Genomic DNA, 17780 nt, shown 5'->3' on the forward strand with positions numbered 1-17780 from the left:
AAAAACACACACAAAGCCTTTCACCAATAATTGCTATTTGTGCTAACGTGTGGATAGTAAATATGGATGAAGATAAACATTAAATTAAAGTTAGGTTTATTGTATAAGTTTATAATACCTATATAATTTATATAAATTGCAGACACATTTATGCCAAGACGATTTGGAAGTCCTTTTCAGTACTATGGTGGATTCCAGTGACAACGTCCTATGTATTGTTGGTGATTAATATCTCATACTATATAACAACATTAGCTTGAAGAAACATGAAAGTACTGTGGCACGGACTGGAAAGGGTGGTGTGTACGTGTACCATAAGAATGGTTCTCCATTAAGAGTATAAACTAAGTGCCAGAGAAGCCAAGCTACTGTATTTGGTGCTGCTTAACAATGACCTATGCATTTCTGTACCTTGTCCTACCGGTACTTGAGTGCGTTGAAATCCAGCCATACTATCGGCCAGCGCATTACAGTGATCTCCATAATGAAGTGGATAGTCTTTTTCTACCCTTTTCCATTGGGAATGGGCATTTACAGTGTTGACAGAGTAAGGCAGTGTTGACATATTGACATTGATGTTAGTGTTGTAATTAATGACCAAATCAATTCAGATTTCAAAACCACATCAATGCAATGGACAGTGAGATTGCCACTGACAACAAGAACCAAAACATTATTAACTTGTATGGACTTTTTTTAGTTTCTCACATAAGCTTTTGATCTACAGCTGTTAATTGAGAGACAGAAGTGGAATTCACGCAAAAATGTCAACCTTTGACAATGTCTTGTGCTTTTATCCTCTCTTCGATTTTACAGACTGCAGTTGTGCAGCTAAATGATGTTGAACAGTTATATTTTCATCTTAGGTGTGTCTATGATGGATATTAGCAACCAGATAGAGCCTGCAGGCAGCTGGTAGTGTTGGTAAAATCATTTGATGGAAGATGAATGATCCTCGATGAGATGAATGAACACCTGCCTGCCACATAAGATGCTGAATTCCCAGTCTCTCAGTCCATTTTTAACGACAGCTGAAGCTGAGTTAATACTTTCCTGATTGAGAAGCAAAACACTTTTTTATGAATGCATGGTTACATTATACATAATGGAAGAGTCTGTCCACTGAGACAGGTGTGATTAGATGGGTTATTCTAAATCTGCTGGAAAACCACTTTCAAATATGGCATCTTCAAGAGAAATGCAACACAAAAAACGATTGTAGACATACTGGGACACATTGACATACCTTAGGTCCAGGAAAACCTTCTCCTATAGGTCCTTTCTCTCCCTGAACACCCTGTGGCCCCTGAGGCCCCTGCAAACATACACAGGAAAAATGCCAGTATAAATTAGAAAAAACAGGGAGACAAGTAAGGAGGAGGCACAGGACTGCATGTGTCACTAACACTAAGGACAGACTGGCAAACCATTTGCTGCCCAGTGCTATTAGCATCACATAATGCTCCCCCTCAAAATTAGACATACAGGTCTAAAGTTTGCAGTCATCCTGACAGGAACAGCCTCAAAGTTGTGGCTCACACTACTCACATTAAACCCATGAATGAGCTTCAGCTCACATATTAAACATGAACACAGAGATTCATTAAGCAACCATTTATTGCAGGTCCTACAGCAAATTCAGCAAAATGTCTGACATCATTAGGAAGCTGCTGCTTCTACTTACAGGTAGTCCTGGTTCCCCAATACCAGGTGGTCCGGATGGGCCTGGTCTTCCTTGAAAGCCCATATCACCCTAGGTTACGAGAAATTGACATGCAAAGTGAGATAATGTTGTGTAAAAGTCCTGGTTTAAGGAAACAAACCACAACAAATGGAGGCTGCACACCACAAACAAGGTATTTACCACAATAAATGTACCTGCAAAACCGAATATCCACTAATGCAAAAAAAAACATCAGCAACCAGCTGGGCGTTCTCTCAGTGACCCCCTGGAACAGAAAACCTAAATTGTTTTATTGACTTCACTGGATACCAGGAAGAGTGCTCCATTGCTGAGGACTAGGCTGTAGAAATTGCGAAGATGTCGGTAACTCCTGTCAAGGCCAGATGTTGTTGCAGAGTGAATGAGGAGTAGACAGTGTTTACAGTACCTTTGGTCCAGGAAGCCCAATTCCAGTTTCCCCTTGAATCCCAGGAGGCCCAGCAGGTCCTCGTTCCCCCTACAATACAAACCCATGTGGCATCACTGTACAACCACAGGGCCGGGAAAGAGCACTGGGCCACTGCATGTTTCTATTCAGCCTTGGAGCTACAGTATGTGGGTGTTTTCATAAGCCACAGTACCAAATCAGTCAATTTTATTATTATTTTCAATCATAGTAGTTAAAGGACACTCTTTCACTTCCCACAGCCCATTAACATCTAGACTCAGATTACTGACAAATTAAAAACTTTCATTATGTCAGACATAATTTTCAGTCGCCCACAGGAGATCATATAAAAGAGCAAAACCATTAAATGCTACAGACATGCTTATTTTTGTTTCAATAATTCAATAATCCAGTAATACCTGTACAGAAAATGTTTTTACTTTTTGGAACTTTTGTAGGCCTCATGGAAAAGAGGAATGTTGAAATAATGAAAATTTACCAGCTATTGTTGTTAATGTCTGGGAAAATCTCTCTCTCTTTTTTTTTGCTCCAGGCCTTTGCTGGTGTACTTTCAGTAACCTGAGCTGTTGAATTTGAGGAGTGTTTCTAGAGACCGAACACAGGTATTTTCATTAATGTACACTACTGTTAATGGATGATATACACTGCTTTGGGCTACAGCCAAACAATTCACAAAACATAAAACTGACTGTCAGTACTTTCTGACTTTGTGGTACATCTGGGAATAGTTTTCAGCTGCCCTCCACACTTTCATTTTCAGACATTTTCAGATATCAAAATGGAGTCTACTTTTCAGTGTTTGTCTTTCAGCTACAACAGAGATTATTGTGGTATCTGGCAAATTGTTGGTACTTTTGAAATAATAAAATGGAAAATAAAAGACACTCACTTTCTTTCCCTGTGGTCCCTCTGTCCCAATGTCTCCCTGAGACCCTGGAAGACCCTGTCAAAGAAATCAAAATCAATCAGTTTATTATGGATTAAAATGGAATATGTGAGTAAAAAGAATAATAACATTGGTGTTTCCATCAGTGTTTTTATTCTGACACATTCATTAACATTAAGAAGATATAGTGGCTAGGGGAGTTAGTGCATTTTGAATATGACCACTGTTTGTAAATGTCAGTGATAGGTCTTTATCCCTTACCTGGAGACCTCTCGCTCCTCTGATACCAGATGGACCTTCAGGACCCTGTCAATAGTAGATGATTGATTAATTACAGTGATGTCAATGACACATTTAAAATGCACCAGCTGTGGCCAATAGGGAGACCACCAGGGAGAAGCCGAAAGCTTCTACACAAACCAGTCTGCTATAAATTTGGCTCTGTGCTTTAGATCATTGCCCTGGTTTTAAGTCTTTAGCAGACCGAAACACATTTTTTTCTTGTATTAGCCTGTTCTTTTTCCCTACGAGCTTATGTGCTGTACTGATTTTGCATCAGATGGAATTTGGTTAAGTCAATAAAAGGAAACTACAATAAAATTAACAGAACAGGAATGTGACTCCACAGACAATCATAGATGTGTCCAACAATGTGATGAAGGAGGTGGGTATAGTCTTTTTTGTCTTTTGCTATAACCCCAGCTTCTATCCCAGGCCCTGCTGATCTTGTGTACTTGCTTCACATGCCAGGCTAATCCTTTAGTGTTGCACTGACTAAATTGTGAATGAGCTGTGTTTGGAGCTCTGAGTTAATGTTCGGACTATTTTTGGGAACACTTGAAAACTGCTGTTACAGATACGCAGTATTGCATGGAAGATGCATATGTTATAGTTAAGTGTTCCACTCAAAGTGCTTTACAACAGATTCCCCTCTACCACAACCACCAATGAGCAGCCCCCACCTGGATGATGTGATGTTAGCCATTGTGCATACAGTAGGCTCCTCACACACCAGCTATCAGTGGAGTGGAGAGCAGAGTAGATGGGATTATGAGGAGGCCATGGTTGGTAAAGGCCAATGGGAAATTTGGCCAGGATGCAGGGTTAACACCCCTGAAACGCTCTGGGATTTTTAATGATTTCGGGACCTCGGTTTTAAGTTTCTTCTGAAGGACAGCGCCTTTTTACAGTATAGTGTCCCTGTCACTATACTGGGGCATTACGACCCACACAGACTGCAGGGTAAGCACCCCCTGCTGGCCCACTAACACCACTTCAACTACTTATAACACTTCAGCAACCTTAGCTTTCCCAGGAGGTCTCCCATCCAGGTACTGACCAGGCTCACACCTGCAGAGCTTCAGTGGGTTGCCAGTTGTGAGTTGCAGGGTTATATTTTTTCTCCTGAACAAGCTCATCAGGAGAGCAAGCTCTGCCATTGGGTCTGACCTGGACCCCTTGGAGGTAGTGGCTGAGAGGAGAATGGTGTCCAAACTAGAGGCCATCATGGACAACATCTCCCATCCCCTCTTTGACAGGCTTGTAGAAATGAAGAGCACGTTCAGCAATAGACTGATTCATCCACGGTGCGACAGGGAGCACTACAGGAGGTCATTCTTGCCTTCTGCCATCAGACTGTACAACGCATCCACCTTGCGTCTGGGCAGAGGCAACATTGACAGTGACCTGTTTCTGGACTGAACACATCTACACATCTACTGCTACATCTGTTCTCTTTCTTTTCCTGTTTACAACCGTTTTTTGTGCAATATATGCCAGGGACCCGTGCAATACATTTATGTATAAGCAATACATTTATATTTATATCTATATCTTTATTTACATCTATATTTATATTCATATGTGTGATACGATTTTTCTGCGTACTGTTCTGTTCTAGTTTGTTCTTTATGTGTCCGGACTGTGAGTAACTCTTTTAGTGCACCCCTCACTGTACTGATTGTATTGTATGTATTGTACTATTATTATTATTGTATCATTCGTTACACTGTGGCTGTGTTGTCTGTGTAAAGCTGCTGTTGCACTGCAATTTCCCTCACGGGATCAATAAAGTATCTATCTATCTAGCTGCTGGCTAAGAAAAGAGATCTGTTTAGAAAACAGACTGTTTCTGATAAACTAGCAAAGCTGCAGAACAGTGTATGTGTTTACTACTTGTCCATGTTTGAATATATACTGTATATGCAGATATAGCCACTTGCAGTTTTGTCAGCAAAAAACAGTTTCCTTATTTCTGTAATGCAAAATAATCAAGTGTTTTTTATAGAATGAAAATACAGTGAAATACTCACCCTGTCTCCTTTAATTCCAGGGGTTCCACATTCTCCTCTTTCACCCTTCACAAAAATCACAAATATCATTAGAAAATGGTACGGGCCTCAAGAGTCCTCAAGAAAACATTACAAGTACATTTAACTTTCACTGTGCAAGACAACCCCTTAAAAATGACAAATCACACAAGAAACAGAAAAATAACCATAAATGACAATGGCATTTCAAAAAGGGTTCTCCACCCTGTTGTAAATATAATTGGTTTATTAGAAAAGAATGGACCTAAAATTCCCAGTTTCACATGATAGGCATCTATCCATCCATTATCAGAAATTTGCTTAGGCATTGTAAGGGTCGTGCAAGCTCAAACCTACTCATGAAGCATAGGTTGTAAGGCGGGACTACCAACAGGGTGAGTCCCCAGGCCACCACAGGACACATACAGCAGATCTGCACGATGTAAAGACACCAATCGTCAGAGATGGCGTCAGGAGCACCAGGTTGGACCCTATGCGGCGCTGAGACTGAATGTGATTGGAACCAATTAGCATCCAAATCCCAAAAGCAAAAAGCAAAAGACGAAGTTGAAACAAGAGAACTAGGTCGGGTAGCCAAAAGAGTCAGGTCAAGTGAATCCAAATCCGAGACGAGAAGCGAGGCGAAGTCGAAGCAGGAGGAAACTAGGTCGAGTAGCCAAAAATCGGGTCGAGAGTCGTAGCGCTCACCAGAGAAAGCCAAGGGTAATTTTCAATAGTGAGCGGGGACTGAGAGGAGTGAGAGGGTATAAACAGGGAAGAGCGTGAGGAATGAAGTTGATTCATTAGTGCGCGGGTGTTGGTGGTGAGAGGTGCTCGGAAATACGCGGTTCGTGACACCAATCAGCCGAGCCTGTGTGTCTTTGAAAAGATGAAAGGAACCACAGATGGGGTTCCCATGTGGAGACAACGGGAACATGTAAACTCCACACGGAAAATAGTCCTCACCAGGTGTGAATCAGGACACTAGACCCATGAGACAGCAGACCTAACCTCCACCCTACCAGACCACCCACACTTAAGAGGTGTCTTAAGCCAAAAATAATAGTTAATAATGGATTTTCCCCTGAGACGCTCAAGTGAAAGAAGTTATTATAAAATGGATGGATGAGTTTTCTCAGCTGATTTTAATTATGGGATTATACATTTATTATTTAGAGTAACAGTTGAACAATTTACAAATATGTACTTCTTTAAAATAAATGTAACACTTTACCTTTTCTCCTTTGTAGCCAGGTTTACCCTACAAGAAGGAGAAATACAAAGTATTTGCTCACATTGGATCTCTTATAACACTAAAATAATGACAAAAAACCTTCTAATACACAGAAAACACAGCTCTGAAGTTAAGCATTGCTCTGGCTGGAACACGATTCCTGTCCATTTGTCCTTGTTTTTCCACACATTACCTCTGCGCCTTCTCGACCTGGAAGTCCGCTCAATCCACTTTCACCCTAAAATGAAGTACATTACAGATTTAGCAAGTTCTGTTGAAAATAGGAACTTGTAATTAATATACAGTATACTGTACGCAGAAGTCAGTATTATTGCAATTGTCCCACTAAACCCTTATTCTTCAATGACCTATACCTCATTGTCCCGGAAGCAAGCACTTCAGACAATGTTAGTGCAGCATGTTCTCTAAAAGAGATAAAAATTATTCAAATCATTTTTTGCAGAATAACATACTCACTACAGGACACAGGGTGACAGCTGCTTGTGAAAAGAAAATGGAAGCTTTGTTATTTCACAGCGACAGAGATTAAGGTAGTTTCACGTTCTCACAGAGATATATGGATGTTTTGCACAGGCAATAAATAATTAGAATGAGTAGAGTTACTGTACCTTATGTCCTTTTATACCAGGGGCTCCATCGTCTCCGGGACGACCCTTCTTACCCTGATAAAATGAAAGTACAATTACAAATCAAACAGAATGGTATAATAATACAGGAACTTTCACTGCTTTGCTTCTCACGTATCGTGATGTTTCCCAGCAAAAACTGATGGTGACCTGACTGGAGCTACAGTATATCTTAGAAGGCAAAATTCAGTCTTGGAAAGTGAGTTGTCAGTGAGCCTGTCTCTCAATAATGCTCCAACAAACAACGAAAAAACAACGAACAACGAAATACGTTTGTATGTTAATGTATTATGATGTGTCTGTTTTGTAAGTGTCTGTAAATATCTGTAGATGTTGTGTTAATTGTATACTGTATGCTTTGGCAACACTGATTTATTCATTGGTCATGCTAATAAAGCTTCTTGAATTGAATTGAACTGAATTGAATTAATAAATTCTGGATTGCACAGTGGCTTCAGAAACAAGTCAGAAATGATAACTCTGGATAATCCAAAGACAATTTGGTTAAAGAGACCCTGTTTCCTTTCAGAACATCTGGGCACGTTTTGTGACTGGAATTTAGTGTGACATTTTTAGCAAGCTGTAGAGGATGAGGTCAAGGCTAAGATGGCTGCAGGTTGTGAGATATCCCAGATAGCCCATGTGACATGTCTGCGTTGAAGGCAAGTTCTAACTGGCCAGAGGGCTACAGGGGTAACTGTACTATTTCTGCACCTGGGCAACGAATCCCCCTGCCCTTGATGGGAAATGACTTTTTTTCTGGTCATTAAACAGATGACAGTGCCTATTATACAAGCTTTTAAATTGCTCCACAAAGTATGCCTGGAATCCTGCTCTAAAATAACACCTGGATTGTGATCATGCTGTTGTATATCATCACACGATGGGCTTACAAACTACAGGTTTAGCAATACTGCCAAAAAAGATCTGGGAAAGCTAATACACTAATCTGAAGAGGTCTTCAGACATTTAATTTTTGTCAGTATAGAATAGGCCGGACCTATTTTAATGTTATATTACAAGGTTGATGTGGTTTCAGATTTTTTTTAAATGAAAAGCATATGACTTTTTTTTACATCTAATGTCTTCATTATCTGCACCATTCTATGCAGTGTAGTGTCTTTGAATTCAGATCTGAAATGTTTCTACAGCAAAGCAAAGTACAAAGTTATGGTTTCAAACCTTCGAGCACAGGCACCACATAGGACTACAATATTACATTCCTTAAAAATATTCTCAAGAAAAACTTCAGGGTCTTTAAATATAGCCAGGTCTTAATGTTTTAATATGATTTCAATGACTTTCTGAAGCATTAATTAGAATTACTAACTTAATTACTTAATGGTAGGGAGAGCACTTGATTTTCTAACAGGTTCAAGGGTGTCCTGTTGGTTGCAGTGTGAGGAGGGAATGATGATCCCTTACTGCTCTTTAATGTGTGTAAAGAAATGTCTGCTAATGTACAAAAACAGACATGAGGATAACAGCTGGATAGTTGTACACATGAACATTTATTCCTTTTAAATGACAGGTTACGGCTCTTCATATATCTTTAAGCTTAAATATACTTCAGCCAGCTAAATCTTTTTTTTTCACTGCAATTGCTTACAGGTGGAGAAGGGGCAATATTTTTTGCAAGGGGCTCAAAAGCAGAATAATTATCCCTCTGATAACAGACATTACCACAGCTTTCAGATGCATCCTATTTGCCTTCTTTCAACAGGAGGAGTTCTAAAACTCTGTTTTGTACTCATAGTTACAGCAGCGCAGAGGATAAGAAAATGAAACACATTTTATTTTATCTGAGACATTATTAAATATACTTACAGGTGGACCGCTGGGACCTCGCTCTCCCTTTTCGCAGGCACATTTCTGAGCCAGGGGACACTTTAAAAAGAACAAGATGATAAATTAATGGGCAGCGAGGTAACAGTTTTTTTTTGCCAAGAAATGTATGGTAATTTGCGTGGCATTTGCTCTGACAAGCGGTTCTTTAACAAATGTCTCAAATCACACTTGTGTCATCAAGTTCGCTTACTGCAAAATGAGCTTTTTTAAGGAAGGAAGCAAGAAACAGGTTTCTGAAGCCGAAATTTGGTTTAAAAGTTTAGATGTTCAAAACCAGTCAGAGGTAAAACAGTCAAACTTACCCCTTCATCAGCCAGTTCTGCCTGTGAATTAAAAAAAAAACCAGGACAATGAAAATATCTGCCAAATAGATCATATGACACACTATTCAAATCTACTTTATGCAATTATGAAACATCTCAGATATGATTCCCATTAACCTAGGTAAAGTAAATAATAGGTCATTGAAAGTTTTCAAAAGCAACCAGTACCATTAATTCCCCCTCTGAGAGCACAAAAGAATTGAAACAGGTCATGTCTATGTGGGTTTTCATAATGTTAATGATCTCTTTCGAATGAATGTAGCAGCAAAGAGGACCAAAGGTAGCCAGCATACAGATGCTCTCGTTAGAAACCCTACAATACTTTAACATTAGAGGTGATACGGATTTTGTCGAACCATCATAGAATACATTAAATGGTGTCCTACTGAAGAAAATGCATGACCTTTCTAACTTTGTTGTCATATTTTGTAGACTCCCGGTACAATTCACTGATGGCTTTGACAACACTACATTTCAGTTTCCCTGCGTGCTTATTACAATTAATTGTGATACATTGTGGAAATGAATATACCACTAGACTCATTGTTCACAGCATTTCTGGAAAGAGAAAAAGACAGGAAAAATTCCTCTGGTATAATACAGTGTCAAAAAATACAAAACTGATGTACAGCATTTTGTATAATACTGTATATGCACGGTTATTACATCAGGTAAGTGTACAAAGAGGAACAATGAACACAGCTACTAAAGGCCAAATTGCTGTTAATAGCAGTGTCCAGAAAGACCCCTTACACAGTCATTAAACATATAGGTATGTACTGCACGAAGATTATGTGAATGTAAATATTGTCTAAATCTCATGAAAATGGTATTGGCTAAGAAAAAATTACTCTGTGGTGAAACAAGGGACTGGAAACTCCTGACTGCGATTGTTTTTGACATACACATCACATCATTTCTCTATATCGCATCTGACCAGGAAAAAAAAAAAGGAGCTAAGTAGGAGAGGACAGTACATGCATGATCTTGTGGATCTTTGACAGCTGTTTCTGTTTTTCTGTTACTATAAGCATTCTTGGTTGCTATTAAACTACTTCATTAAAAAAAGTGTCATGGCTTGAGAATGCTTAAACAAAAATTCTGAAATATTAATAAGTAAATTCCCACAATCCATTAATTGAACAGCAGTTCGTTGTTAAAGGCAATGTGCAGCCGGTCTTGTGATGTGAAACATACTCCTTTTTCTTTCCCCTCAGTCAGACCTCATTCATGATCTCCATGAACGGTTAACCAACTTTCTTCACAAATACAGAAATAGTTTTGAAATCTCTCTGAAGACCGAGCTCTCTAAATGCAGCAACATTTTCTACGTTTTGTTTTAAAGATGGATAATTAAGAAAGAGGGTATTTAAGAAAGAATTTTTCTATTCTAAAAAATCTGTTCATTCCTATTTAAACGAATAACGGAAAATTAGTACGACAGAGCTGTTCTACTGAAACGTCCATTTTCATGTTAGCTTTACCATCCTTTTTGACATAGGAAAAACATGGGCATTTCTTTCAGTAACTCTTACATTAGTATCCTGACAATGCGGTGTCCCCTTTCAACCTTTTATCGTTAGGATAAAATTAAAATGAACAAACACATATGTGTTACACTATCTATAATCAATAGATCTGTTTTAATAATTAGATCTGTTTTAATTTATTTTAAGTTATTAGTGTTTAACTAAAGAATAAACTTGTAATATTTTTATGAGGTGACAAGTAACTATACATTGTGTCCTGTTTGGAGACCATTCTTAGGTTTAACAAATGTACTTTGCTCTTATTTTTCTTATTTTAAAACACACAAAAAATCACAATAATAATCTTGTCATCTTGTAGCTAGCTAAGGGTGAAAAGTCTAGCACATGCATATGTATAACATGCCCCAACCTGTATAGTTAATGAAAAGCCTACAAGAGAGATCCATTTTACTTTCCAAAATAAATGTTACATGAAATGTTTAAAAAGCATTTCAACAAAGCATGGATTAAAAGTCTTAATGTTGGGGAGGAGACTCAGTTTATACAGTACCATCAGTAACATTGATATTTTCTGCAAAAGAATAGAAACAGGTCATGTGTATATAGTTTTTCATAATGTATATTGTATGTAGGTTTTAATTTATTTCTCTTCAGTGAATGAAGCAGCAAAGAGTGCCAACAAAAGCAAGCGTACTGGTGGTTTTTGATGGTTGTGTAACACAGATATGTTAGGAAAAATAAATTGAATTGCATGCTTAAAACATTATTTTTTTTCTCCCTAGAAATTGATTTCCAAAGTTGAAATTGATTTTATTACTAATGAAATATGTAAATCTCAAAATATGTTCCTACGTTTAATATTCACTTAACATGCTGGAACTTCTGTGCCCTGTCTTGTTGAGAAGGGGGGGGGGCATCAGTTTGTTGCAACATTTTTGTGTTGTTTTCCCCCAAAATTTAAAAATCCATGTAAAAATAACAGCTATTATTCCAATAATAATAAGCACCCCATTAGTATTATTAGTGGTGGTGTTGATTTGTGCTCTCTACAATCAGTGTTGGATGTGCTGAATGTGCTCGGTGGGATTTCTCTTTGGCTCCTGACCTCTTTATAACTTCCTTCTGCGTTTGTCAGGGGAAGCAATTAATAAGACAAAAAAAGTGCTAGGATATGTACACAGAAGTGTGCCCACTGTACACAAGTGTACACAAGAAAAATGTGTTAAAATTGTATAATGTGCCAGTAAGGCCTGATTCAGAATACTGTGTACAATTTTGGTCACAGAACCACCAAAGATATTGCTGAAGTTGATATCCTGGTTGTATGATGAGTGGAGATCCCTGGATCGATTAATGAGTAACTACCAAAAGGACTAGATGGGGGGAATTCTTATGTCCTTATGTCATGCCCCTCAGGAAGGTGGAGTTTCATGGAGAAAGGTCCTCCTCATCAACAGCAAAAAATGTTTTTTACACTTACTGCTATCCTATACCCTTAATGTAGGAGAAGGTTGTAGCCCCAGCTGACATTTCTACAGCATCATTTTGAATTTCTGACGAGACAACTCAAAGAGCTCCAGTGTTTTAAGACTCACCATTTCCTTTACGACTTTATCAACAATCCCAGCGTCTTGCAGGTTATAGAGGAACCTAGAGGCCGGGGAGCTAGCCAGCAGGCGCAGCTTAGCAACGTTGGAGGGCTCATTAGCTGCCCTCGTGATTCCGATGGTGAAGAATTTAACTCCCTGGTTCTTGGCGTCAGCGGTGGCCGAGAAGATGTCGGGGTTCCTGGGGTGGAACACTCCATCCGTGAAGAGCACTGCGATCTTGACACTTCCTTGGTTTGATTCCTCTAAGTAGATCTGGGTGAGGTTGGTAATGGCGTAGGTGGTGTAGGTACCATGTCCAATGTAGAGAACGGGCGCAACGCGGGACTTGAAGTTCTCAGTTCCTCTCCACTGTTTGAATGTCTGCTCAATGACCACATGGCTGCTGTACTGGAGCAAGGCCGCCTTCCAGCTGAGGCCGCGGCCTGACTTGAGGCGGACGCCACCGAGTCTGTCCACCACATCGATGGCGAACTGCTTCTCCCGTTCGTGGTTGTCCTTGGCGCTCTCTGAGCTGTCCACCAGAAACGCCAGCTCGAAGGTGCAGTCTTCATCTAAGATAGCTAAAGACGAGGGGAAGTTATTTTAAAAAAAAATAAAATTCAAAGCAAAAATGCTTCTGAGCAGTGGTGTCTCTTGTAAAGGTTTCTCTTGGATCTGAGCCAGAGCACTCGATCAGTGTTATCTCAATGGTAGACCCAGAGGTAAAAGAATTATGGCTGTCTAGTAAAGTATAAAGAGCTCTGAAAAGTAATGTCTCCAATGACCCTGATTTCATTACTCATCTTAATCCAAATCTTCATTTAGTTCTAGGGCTTCTTGCTACATGAAGCAGACTGTAATTCTTTAATAAAGAAAAGCATTTATCTGGAATAGGATCAGTTTGGTTCCTGAAAATTTTCTGATCTTTACAACAACTGAAGGCATGTGTCAAAGGTATGATCTGCTGTGTATCCAGCTTTAATTCTATCATCTTACAGTTCAGCTTCAACGCGGGAAGAAAATGAAGTTACATATTTTATAGACCATAGTGAACCATGTACTACATGGATGTCTTAGATAAAGAAAAACGCGCTAGAGACACTGCAGGAATTTGTTAATGCAGCTTCTTAAGAGATAACTCCTACCTTGGCCATCATGTTTCTCTATTGCATTTGAGGATAACAGTTTGTTTTTTACTTTTTTCGCCACACTTCTGTCTTCATAAGGATCCTGCGAGGAGATGGTTTGAAGTCCTGTCACCAACAGGAGCCATGTGAATGTAGGGTACATTGTTTTTGCTCCTGGGGGAGGATTTGTATACTGTAGTTAGGTATACTTGCACATGAAAACAAAGCATAGTTTTGAAAGTAATAAATCAAACAGACTGGACAAATATTGCAGAGCAGAACAAATGTATGGCTATATTCATAAAACCTTTTTGAATTAATTCATATTATGAAAATATTATTCAAACTACAGTGTAAACATGAATGCACTTTGAATTAATATTTGATCCACGTGCATGCAATTGGTATGTTCTGTATAGAAATGAAACAATCAAGAGTTGCAGTTAATCCTAGAGTATCTTTCGATAAATTAACATTTTAGATAATATTTAACATGTGATTTTGTGATCTTAAGGAGTAGGTAAAAAGGAAGGAAAGCATGGAACAAATTTAAACATGCTGTATTCATACTGGATTCCTTTCGAAAGAAACAGGAAAGTGGAAGATATACTGTATAGTACAAAACCAAACCTTAAAATGTTAAAGCCTGGGAAGTGAGAGAATTTAGAAAGTGACCTTTTAAAAACCAAGATGCTTCACTTACCAGGACCACACCTTCCAGTGTGCAGTATTCTTGAAGAATCAGCTTGTCAGAAGCCAAAGCCAAATAACTGAAGCTAGAGAAGGGGGAGAGGTGAGCCGGGAGTTAATTCCCTGTTCCTGTAGCAGCAATCCTGAGGTTGTGGGCTGGAGATCCTGTGTGTAGCCTTTATAGTGGGAGGTGTGCCAGAAGAGGGAGACCCCACAGCCCAGGGTGGAACACGGGAGAGGGAAGGGGGAGGAAGAAAAGGGATGATAGACATAAATCTGATTAAGAATCACAGGTCGTGGTGTCATTGCCTGAACTGATGCAATTTCCTTGTGAATGTAAGGCTACATTCTGAGTTAGGAATAGGATGACAGCTGGAATACTTAATTATCATGAAATGCCCCTCCGTACATAAAGTCGTATCAACAACTACACCAGATAGTCTTCCTAAAGGTCTTCGGATAGTGTCGTTTTCCCACAGAAATAACAGCTACCCCTTTTGCAAAGCCTGAATTTCTCTTAAAGCGATTGTCTTCTGTTAAGGCAAAACAGGGTGTGTTTGTCAAAATGAGACAAAACAGATTTAGAAAGAAATGGGCTTTTTTCACCCTGACGTTTTTCGCTGGGTCAGTTCCAATAGAGGCCACAATTACAAGCCAATAAAACCTCGCTATCACATACCATGAGCCACCCGAGTGGTTGTCATGAGCTCTGAGGCCAGCACCCTGTGATTATCACTCCTTCCAGGTCACTGCAAATAACGGTCTTTTATTTTTATGAGAAACGTATTGTTCAAAGTTTGTTAGGGGATCATAAACAATTTTCCAGATTTCTACTAGTGTGTTTTTTTTTCTTTTGTGTAAATAAAAATCTGGATCAAAATGAGCGTTACCTGTCATAGTTTGATTGTAAGTTCTAGTAGGGTTATTTGCACTTCAAATTTCCGTCACAGCACTTGGGTGCTTGAGTTGAATACATTTAGGAAAAATTACAACTAATTGTTGTTTTCCTAAATTGAGTATTTTTTATTCAGGTCCCTCCCTGCTCATGGGTTCTCTGTACGATACTTTTATCACATGGAGCGGTAATTTAAGGCAGTAGTTTGACATGCAGTTTTTTTGGTGGAGGAGAGATGAGAAATCAACATCTGTACAGATGGTCTCTTTCATATAGGCCTTCGTGACCTGTGAGCTCCTCAGCAATCAGGTGTTTTTAACTCTCTCCCTCGCCACTGAGACTGAACAACTGAAAAGGCTATAGATAGATATATGTTGGTCAATCTACAGCTGTGACACTCATTTTGTTTTTCACATTTAAATAGCGAAGACAAGAAGAAGAAAAACAATCATTTCTGTACATCTACTTGTCTGAAGAAATGTTCTTATAACTTTTTTTTGAGTAAGGAGGTGTGGCCAAGTTGTACAAAACACTTAAGAGTCCTGTATAGTTATTAAAATCTTACATTTGTTTAATTTCTAAAGATGTTAACAAATTTACAGCATATTTGAAACAAATGGATTTTTTCATATTTGCAAGATGCAGAAAAGGGTAGGAAAGTCGCAGGCGAAAATATCTGTCTTAATTCATTCTTCAGTCGGTGTGTGAAGAGCTGTACTGTAACATGAGTACTGGTATGAATTTCGTATGACATTGATCCTGTGCTGACTGGTTTTGCACTCGTGCAATCCCCTCTTCAATTCCTGAGCCAGCTGTGCTTTAGGTGACAAGGATTTTTATTTTAAACCTGGAGGCAGAAAGCAATCAGAGGTGAGCTGTCAGAAAAGAATGCTGCATTGAAAGATGGCACCACAGAAATCCCAGCCCCAAGACCTCCTTATTTTATGCACAAAAAAGAATAAATGTGATCAATTCTTGACACTTTGTGACATGTTTGATTCCAGTCATTAAGAACTGTGTAAAATCAGGTAACGTTTCTTTGCTTTTGTTGTTTTAAATGTGAATTTGAGATGATTGAAGATAAGCAACTACTGTCTGAAAATATACCTTTTATACTTAGTAGTTCAACAGAAAACTGTGGTTAATTGTCATTGAACCTTGTTTTAAAACATATATTCAATGTTGTTTTGCTCATTTAAAAATAAATAAACATTACAATTACACATTAAATATTACATACTACAAATAAATATTAAAATGCTGTGAAGAATACAACAATGTTTTCTTTTTGGCTTACATTATATCAATGCTTCTGAACAGTTATACAGGGATCTCCTAATGTTGGCCAATTTGAACAACTGCATCCTGAAAGTTGGTAACTTTGGACCAGCGAAACTCCTAACAGATTAAAATGGAATCTCTGGGAATACAGCAGTACATAGCAGGGAATGAATATCATCAGTGTCTGCCACAGGACATGCAGTGCAATGTAAGGATATTAAATGAACACCAGACACAATAATACCCTCTGTGCACTATTGGTGCTTTTTCGTTTAGAGATGGGAAACTACAGTAAATACATTACTCAGTTCAAACTGGTTCATACATTCACTGGATGAACATAGCAGTTGAGCATTGCCTTTCATGTACCCTAAGGAGACTGATAAGACCAGTCTGGGATCCACACCAGTGCAGAATTTGGTGGTTGAGTGGGTGTCAATGGGAGGTAAGAGAACAAGGTAAAGTGAGAATAGGTAAGCTGATCTGAAAAGGGAGGCCAAAAACCCAAAATGGAGGATGGTCATAGGGAATTCTGGGACACACACACCAGGGAAAGTTCAGGAGGTAGAAACCTGCAAATTAATTGATATGTTGGATAAGTCATGAGCTGGGGAAAGGTTTGAAGCTAGAGCAAGAGTAATTTTTTCTTCCAATGTCTTTATGGAGATGGAGTCTTTGAATATCTGATAAAGGATGCTTAAAGAAAGGTTAGTCTAATTGTGAGCAGGAGAAGTAAAATGCAGACTTGTTGGTTTGGAGAGGTCTTTGATCCTTTTTTTTCTCTGACATTTGCCCTGAAATTGATAGAAAGGAGTCTTCCGGTTTCTCCACAGCGTTGTGAGTGGCAGCGCACTTTCCGAAAGAGATACCATAAATGACCAGCACAATCATCGCGCCCCCTGCATGATCTTGGGTCATGTACAGTATGTGTGAGCTGCTGGATTGGGATTTGCAGCTGATACAGAGGCTTGTGTTGCAACAAAAAGTACGAGGCTTGGATAGTGCCTACGAATGGTCTTCCCTTTTCAGCATGGAGCCTCCCTCTACTCGTTCCGCAAATGCATCTTCACAAACACTATAGAACACTACAAAATGATTGTGAAGGAAGTGCTAAGAGCACGGGCTTCAGATTTTCACACACACACACACACACACATAAAGTGCTTCAATCCACATATCTATAGTGCTCTCCATTCGGCATGTTGTATGTTTAACTTTGTCAGCAAAATGGCTGTAGAACTTCTCTTTCCCCTTATACTTTTAATTAAAAAAAAAGTTTCTTTAAAGTATGAAATGTTGAGTTTTCCTTATTTTTTAAAATTGAAACAT

General features: G+C 38.9%; 1 protein-coding gene across 1 annotated transcript in view; it reads right to left on the reverse strand.

The window, feature by feature from the left end:
* Positions 1-14355, reverse strand: part of col28a2a (collagen, type XXVIII, alpha 2a) — a 28790-nt gene extending 14435 nt beyond the window's left edge. Inside the window, exons 1-14 of the mRNA XM_088929994.1 lie at positions 14289-14355; positions 13604-13759; positions 12465-13039; positions 9359-9379; positions 9036-9095; positions 7191-7244; positions 6755-6799; positions 6562-6588; positions 5331-5375; positions 3280-3324; positions 3022-3075; positions 2112-2180; positions 1685-1753; positions 1247-1315 (exon numbers count right to left, since the gene is read on the reverse strand). Coding sequence (XP_088786120.1) covers positions 1247-1315; positions 1685-1753; positions 2112-2180; positions 3022-3075; positions 3280-3324; positions 5331-5375; positions 6562-6588; positions 6755-6799; positions 7191-7244; positions 9036-9095; positions 9359-9379; positions 12465-13039; positions 13604-13748 — 1278 coding nt within the window. The 5' untranslated portion in view covers positions 13749-13759; positions 14289-14355. The remainder of the gene's footprint in view (positions 1-1246; positions 1316-1684; positions 1754-2111; positions 2181-3021; positions 3076-3279; positions 3325-5330; positions 5376-6561; positions 6589-6754; positions 6800-7190; positions 7245-9035; positions 9096-9358; positions 9380-12464; positions 13040-13603; positions 13760-14288) is intronic.
* Between the last annotated feature and the right edge of the window lie 3425 nt (positions 14356-17780).

The sequence above is a fragment of the Atractosteus spatula genome, chromosome 13 (assembly GCF_055471065.1).
Source record: "Atractosteus spatula isolate fAtrSpa1 chromosome 13, fAtrSpa1.hap1, whole genome shotgun sequence".
Lineage (NCBI taxonomy): Eukaryota > Metazoa > Chordata > Actinopteri > Semionotiformes > Lepisosteidae > Atractosteus > Atractosteus spatula.